The following is a 7,148-nucleotide window of genomic DNA, read 5'->3' as shown; positions in this document are numbered from 1 at the left end:
GGGGGGAGAGGAGCGGGGTACCAAGTACAATAGAGTGGGGGGTATGATGCTACAGGGGGGGAGCCTGCTTGCATAACCTGTAATATTATACTGTCTTGGGTTTATATTATCGACCAGTCAGTCAGTTAACGTTGGTTCCGCATCCAGGCAACATCATGATCAGGTTCCTTAATTCATCATTTACTTAATTTTGTATTCCACACCTCTCAATTCGTCTCCATAAATCACAAATATTATATTGATTTGGAAAATAAAGTAACAAAACCATTAGAAAAGCTGCAACACCTGTTTTATCATGTTTTTGGAACACGTAGTGGTGACTGGTGACCACTTAACATGAAAATTATATGACTAATAAGAATTGAAAATGTCTTGACTAGCTTATACCGAAAATTTAAAAAAAAAGATGTTAAAAGTGATCGTATTTTGCTTCTTTTTTTTAAGAACTTATCTTTTAACTTGTCAGGTTTAGAAGGACAAAGGACGTGTAGACCCATTGTAGAAAGCTTATAGCACTTAAAACCCTTTTTTGATTATGCCTAAATTCCGTTCATTAACCCTAAACAGGCTGGGGGGGGGTTTGCGCCCCCCCCATAGTTTTTTGTCGTAGCACTCTAATTTTTGACACTTATGACCGTGAAATTGTTTGACTATCTTCTGAATAGTAATTTAAAGGATTTTTTGTTAAATTTTTTTTTTATTTATAGGGTAGGGTAAAGGGCGGAAAAAAGTCCGGTCCGTGAAAAAAAAAATCTAAAATAGCCCATAACTTTTTGTGACTAAAGCTACAGATCTGAAAACTTTATTTTTGAAAAGCCATAGAAAAATGCTTGTAGAAACATGTGTCACACTTTGATATTTGTTTAAAACAATTTTTATACCCTTTTCTGGGTTTTTTTTCCAGCCTCCCTAGTATGCACTTCAACCCTATACCTATTCTCTAAGGCTTTTTTCTAGGGGGGGGGGGCGCCAAACGCCCCCTAGCTATACATTGATTCAGACCCCCCAGCCTATATAGGGTTAAGCTTTTAAAAAAAAATATTCAATGAAATGCATTTTAGAGGGATTGTAGGAATCTGTTTAGTTTTGGCCCTTTCCTCAGCACAAGGTTTCATTGTTATTACTATTATTTTTATTATTATTATTATTATTATTATTATTATCATTATTATTATTATTATTACTGTTATTATTCATCAGATGAGAGTGATGAGATACAGTCTCTGCAGACCACTATCAAAATAAACCCGGAGAAGGTTTGGAAGGTAAACTCTCCAAATAGAGTGTTTGGCTTTTTTCATTTCGTTCGTTCATCATTTGCAAACGACCCATTTTTTTCTTTATTTATCGTTAAAAAAAGTTTTTCCATTTTCAAATAAAAGTTCGCTTTCCATCAAAACATCGTTTAGTAAAATCGTTAATTTAACAAAATTTATATTTCAGCAAAAAGTTATTTTGAAAACCGTTCGTTCATTTAAAAATTTAAAAAAATTGCTTTATTATAATTATACTGTATACAGTGAAAACCAGAAAACTCTGAAATGGAAAGATGTTTAAAAGAATCAAGTTATAACTTTTAAAGGTCACAGAAAGTGTGCAGTGTAAACAGACCCATTTCACTAAATTAGTGAATTAATATGCGTCTAGTAACACTATGTTTTTTGTAGCAACATCAAATAGACTTAATTAATGCTATAATGTTGTCTTCCCATTCCTTTTCTGGATATCACTGCAATACAATTTTTTCATGATCAATTGCTTGATTGATTATTTGCTAGCTGCTGTTAAAAAGATCGCCCTGTGGAGTGAATATAGAACCTGAGCTTTGTACTTGTAAAACAGGAAGTACTTTCACCTGGCCTACTGTAGAGGAGAGGTGGTTATTATTCTATTATTATTATTATTATTATTATTATTATTATTATTATTATTATTATTATTATTATTATTATTATTATTATTATTTTTATGATGCTCTTGATTATTATCTTTTTAAAAGTGTCTTTAATTTCCTTAAAACTTCCCCAATACAACATGTTAGGTGGCTTAAAAATGTGGACCTGATCATTTCAGCTGTTTTGACAGACATATATTTAAATAGATTATTATTATTATTATTATGTATAACAACAAGAATAATATGAAAATCAATATAAATATTTTCAAAGGGTTAATGTTACCTCCCTGCCCTGCCTGGGTGGACCTCCTGAGACCTGCACATGCCCAGGGGGAAAAGTTTTTCAGCCTCCCAGGTAAAAAATCCTCCCCCACCCCTGTTAGCTGGTAAGAGCCCCCCTTCCCGACCATGTCAGTGCGTAAAAAAGCCTCCCCCTCCCCCATCTTCCGTTAGAAATCTCCATTCCCTCAATAAATATTGAAATTATAAATTTAAAACATTTTTGTTCTTCTCAAGTGCTTTTTGATAAGAAAGGCATTGCTTGAAAACATAAAACACTTAAATTTTCTTTGTTTTACGTGTAAAACTTTTGGTTTAATACTTTGACATAATTTTATGATTTGGAAAATTGAAGAAAACTGTATAACTGTAGGGAAATATTGTAAGATAAAAGACTCTTCAAAATCCAATTATTCGCCATTGTATTAAACCCAAAATTGTTCACTACAATTACTAATGAATAACAAGAATTTTATTTTATAGGAGGCAGTTAGCGGCTATAGAGAGACTGCTCAAGAATAATATTGGAAAATAATAGTGTAAAAAATAACTGAATAGTGTTAAAAAAATGTTTATTGAATCATGTTGTTAATACACATAATAAATGATAAAAAAATCATTGTATATTTTTATAAAAAGTAAAAAATGCCGGCAAGCATGATTATTTTTAGATATTTGTTGCATTACAACCGTTTTTTGGAGCAGTTTTGCTTTACAATATATTTCAAATGTTTTTTAGGTAGTTTTTAGGAAGTTACGCAATTTTAAGGTAGGTTTTAGGAAGTTACGCAATTTCTAGGAAGTTTTTGGGAAGTTACGCAATTTTTAGGTAGTTTTTAGGAAGTTACGCAATTTTTAGGTAGTTTTTAGGAAGTTACACAATTTTTAGGTATATTTTAGGAAGTTACGCAATTTGCTTGGACTCTTGAGGGTGGCATCTCTGTCAAAATTTGTTTTATCGATGCTTGAACTATCAACCTCATCCATCTTACTATCAACCTAAATAAATTTACTAAAATTAGTTTCAATTTATTTATTGAGGACTTTTCACCTATTAGAGATGGGTGTATTAGGCCTTTTTTAATTCGTTTGTTCCCTAGTTCGTTAATAAAACACTTCGTTTTTTATTAAATCATTAAAAAAAAATTTAATTTGTCTGTTTTCGGAATTATTGTTCATTTGTATCTATTTAGCCTTTTCTAACTAAAGGGTCGTTCAATTAAATTGTTAGTGGAGTAAGATTTTTTTTGAGCAGTAAAATCGTTTGTTCAATGACGGTCTGAATGAACCTTAAAATGCTAACGATCATTAACAATTTTTAGATTGATTGATATACAAATAATTACCATGTGACTTAGGTTGTCACCCATTAGATGAAGAAGCTTAGAGAAGTTTCCCTTGTTCATACACTGGGCTAGGTAGTAGAGCAGTAACCAGTCAGAATAGGAGAGCTTGCTTAGTACACTAAATATAGGAGAGTTAGCTTAGTACACTAAATATAGGAGTATGTTTAGTACATGCACTAAATATAGGAGAGCTAGCTTAGTACATACACTAAATATAGGAAAACTGGCTTAGAACACTAAATATAGGAGAGCTAGCTTAGTACACTAAATATAGGAGAGTTAGCTTAGTACATGCACTAAATATAGGAGACCTAGCTTAGTACATACACTAAATATAGGAAAACTGGCTTAGTACACTAGATATAGGAGAGCTGGTTTAGTACACTAGATATTGGAGAGCTGGTTTAGTACACTAAACATAAAAGAGCTGGTTTAGAACAATAGATATAGAAGAGCTGGTTTAGTACACTAGATATGGGAGAGCTGGCTTAGAACACTAAATATAAGATTGATGCTGGTCTCAACATTGTTAAGGCTGGTAAAGACCTGGTCAACACTGAGATGAAGGTCGTCTCCAGCCTCAACCTGAAGTTCACCTCCATTGAATTTAGAACTACTCTTCCCAAACATCATGCCGGCATCGGAGCAGTTGAAAGAATAATCGGCTCTATCAAAAACACAGTTAACAAGTCACTCGTCGGCCCTCACCAGTTGACAATGGACTCGAGAACTACAGAGAACAATATCAACTCCATTTTGTGGCCTACAACTTCGTTGTGTCTTCCACCAGCTCGTCCACCAAAGTTCGAATGACCACGGACAGCTCCATGCGCACCGAGACCGGCCTCAGCCTCAACGACGTCTCCCAGCCGGCACCAGGAAATGTTCCCAACATGAGAGGAATAATGCTACGCTCCAGATGTCACCCCTATTTTGCAATATATGACATTCAAAAGTTCTTCAGGTCCGTGCTCACTTCTACCAAGGACTCCTTCCTCAGAATCATGTGTGTTCCGTCAGGTTTCTTTTCCAGTGCTCCTACTCTTAACCCTACCTGGAGATATTTCCGAGATCAAGCGATCCCTTTCGGCGACAGCGCATCTGGCGACTATGCAACTTGTGCGAAAGTTGCTACTGTCAAGACATTCATCACAGATTCCCCCCCCCACCTCCAACCTGCCATTCTCCAAGCCATCTTGGAGGACACATATATTGATGACGGAGGTGTCTGTGCCAACTCTCCAAGTGAACTCACTACTCTGCAACAAGAAATAGAAAGGATCCTTAACAGAGGGGGATTCTCTATTAAATCCTGGGAAAAATCTGGTGAGAGTTGTATCAGCAAGTACTTGGGCATGACGTGGGACAGACTTAGAGACCTGTACAGCCTGAAGTTTCGCCTCAACCTCCACAAGAAGTCCCGTGGGATTCCATCCGGTGCGGATTTAGACTCAGATTTCTTGCGAGACGAATCCGTCCCTGTTACCAAGAAAAACGTTCTATCTGTTGCGTGTCAGTTCTACGATCCCTCAACTCTTCATTTTTTTCGACGGCTCCCTACAGGGCTATGGAGCTTGTGTATATGCTCACTCCAGCGATCAGTTCAATCTCCTCTCCAGCTCCTCTAAGATATTGGGAAAGTCTGCATTCTCCGCTCCACAATCTGAAATGGCAGGAGCACTACTCGCCTCCAGGATGGAACAAAAGATAAAGCAAGAGTTGTTCAACGTCTTCCTCTCCCCTCCTACGTTCATTGGAGACTCAGAGATCGTTTTAAAGATGATCGCTAAAAATGATCCAGCTGGAAATCCTGTATTTTATGGAGTCAGGTTGATGGAAATCCTAGCAACGTCATCACCCGACAACTGGTTCTGGTGTCCCGGAAACCTCAACCCAGCTGACCTGCTCACCAGATCTGGAACCAGCTGCGCGCAGGTCAACTCACAATTCTGGTTGAACGGTAGTTTCTTACCTCAGAATAAATCCTCATGGCCCATCACAATCTGTTCTTCCATCACCTCAGGCGAAATTCCCACCAGGTCGGTCAACCTTGCGAGATTAGCCCCAAACCACCCTTCCCGGGAATATATTTTGAGCCTTTTACATCACGAACAGAGCCTTGTCACTGTTATCCGTGCTCTAAACCTCCTCCACAAAGTTTGCAGATCCTGGAGAAATGACCTCAATCCTATTGCTACCTGGAGTTCCATCAAATCGTCCATCAAGTCCTCTGTCCTCAAGTGTTTTACCACGGAGTCAGAGCTCATTATTGCCAACAACAAGATGAAACACCTCGTTATCCAACTAGTGGACGGAGTATATTATGTGTCGGACCGCAGCTTCCATTCCAGAATCAGGGTTCCCCTCATCAGCAAGAAGACCATCCTAGCCAAATGCATCCTGAACGATGCTCATGCTGATCTGGGCCACAGTAGAGATGTTCTCCATGTGCTTACTCACATTCAAGCCAACTTCTTCATTCCTGGTATTCAAAAGATGATCACAGCTCTGAAGAAATCTTGCCCTGGATGCATCAAACTGAACCAGGTTCCATTCGCTGCATTTGAGGCTGACGTCCCTGACGTCCTCAAATCCATTCAGCCTCCTTTCTCCTACTGTCAGGCTGACATTTTCGGACCCGTCTTTGCTCACAAAGACGGTACCAAGACCAAGAGGTGGATATTGGTCATTCTCTGTCTTTCCAGTCGCGGGGTGCATCTAGAGATCCTACATAACTACAGCTCCCAGTGCATCACCAGAGGATTTAACAGAACCTTAGCCCTGCGAGGCACACCTCGCATCATTTGCATTGATGCCAGTCTCAACATCGTTAAGGCTGGCAAAGACCTAGTTAACACAGAGATGAAGGTCATCTCCAACCTCAATCTGAAGTTCACCTCCATTGAATTTAGAGTTACTCTTCCCAAACACCATGCCGGTATCGGAGCAGTTGAAAGAATAATCGGCTCTNTAAATGCTCCTCTCGGAGACAAGAATCCAAACCAAACAATTTCAGCCCGCCTTTCTTCCTTGTTCTCCGATGACGGAGTTAAAACGTTTATCAATTGTGAACCATTTCAAAGTTAAACAAAAACATTTCTATTTAAAGAATTAGTGACTTTCATCAACATTTAATTGTCAATCTTTTCAGAAGTTTTAATGTATAAAAAGCATCTTCGGACTTTTCGACAGATAGCCCCCGAATAGGAAAATAGATCGTAAGAATCTTTTCATTATAAATTTGTAAACCCTGTAATAATTATTTATCATCATTCATTTCGTTATTTTTTTAGAAAATAAAGAGTTTTCTGCATTATCGATTTTGATTCGTGGGTTATACCTTGTCTATCTGTTCATCGTCAGAATCTTGTTTCTTAGCGACAACACCTTTATGTTATCAAAATTATCTTGTGTTTCATGTGTGGCCTACATTTTAATAGTTTCATGCAACAAGATAATGAATAGAGAAAAGAAATTAGATGTGAATATTTATGAAGGCCTCCCTAATGTCAGCATTTTATTTTGTTCAAATGAAAACGTTTTTTCTATTTCTGCTCTTGATGGTAATCTTTCCTATGTTGGGCATTCAAGCTCTTTTTGGCAAAATGCTACACGTCTACGGGAAA

The 7,148-nt window shown here is 37.4% G+C and overlaps 2 protein-coding genes and 1 long non-coding RNA gene across 3 annotated transcripts; 2 read left to right on the top strand and 1 right to left on the bottom strand.

Moving 5' to 3' along the window:
• Positions 1-83: 83 nt before the first annotated feature.
• LOC111713976 (uncharacterized) lies at positions 84-2,795 on the top strand. The gene is made up of 6 exons (XM_023488980.1): positions 84-163; positions 1,062-1,108; positions 1,201-1,265; positions 1,779-1,876; positions 2,169-2,252; positions 2,660-2,795. Exons 1-6 carry the CDS (start codon positions 156-158, stop codon positions 2,709-2,711), a joined length of 354 nt encoding a protein of 117 aa, XP_023344748.1. The 5' UTR covers positions 84-155; the 3' UTR covers positions 2,712-2,795.
• A 244-nt stretch (positions 2,796-3,039) lies between these two features.
• LOC111713975 (uncharacterized) lies at positions 3,040-4,239 on the bottom strand. Its single transcript, XR_002767848.1, has 2 exons — positions 3,523-4,239; positions 3,040-3,175 (listed from the first exon to the last, which is right to left on the bottom strand). It is a non-coding gene; the product is annotated as an uncharacterized LOC111713975 (long non-coding RNA).
• Positions 4,240-5,190: 951 nt separating this feature from the next.
• LOC111713968 (uncharacterized) lies at positions 5,191-6,609 on the top strand. Its single transcript, XM_023488965.1, has one exon. It carries the CDS (start codon positions 5,191-5,193, stop codon positions 6,607-6,609), a length of 1,419 nt encoding a protein of 472 aa, XP_023344733.1.
• The last annotated feature ends 539 nt before the right edge of the window (positions 6,610-7,148 follow it).

The sequence above is a fragment of the Eurytemora carolleeae genome, unplaced genomic scaffold, assembly GCF_000591075.1.
Source record: "Eurytemora carolleeae unplaced genomic scaffold, Eaff_2.0 scaffold832, whole genome shotgun sequence".
In the NCBI taxonomy this organism is placed as follows: domain Eukaryota; kingdom Metazoa; phylum Arthropoda; class Copepoda; order Calanoida; family Temoridae; genus Eurytemora; species Eurytemora carolleeae.
The sequence above is the reverse complement of the archived record's forward strand: the minus strand, read 5'-3'. Positions and strand labels throughout refer to the sequence as shown.

Excerpts from the sequence above, each read along its gene's own strand:
- LOC111713976 (XM_023488980.1), top strand. Across the intron at positions 1,109-1,200 it reads GGCCCTTTCCTCAGCACAAG|ATGAGAGTGATGAGATACAG; the intron begins GTTTCATTGTTA and ends ATTATTCATCAG. Across the intron at positions 1,877-2,168 it reads TGGCCTACTGTAGAGGAGAG|GGTTAATGTTACCTCCCTGC; the intron begins GTGGTTATTATT and ends ATATTTTCAAAG.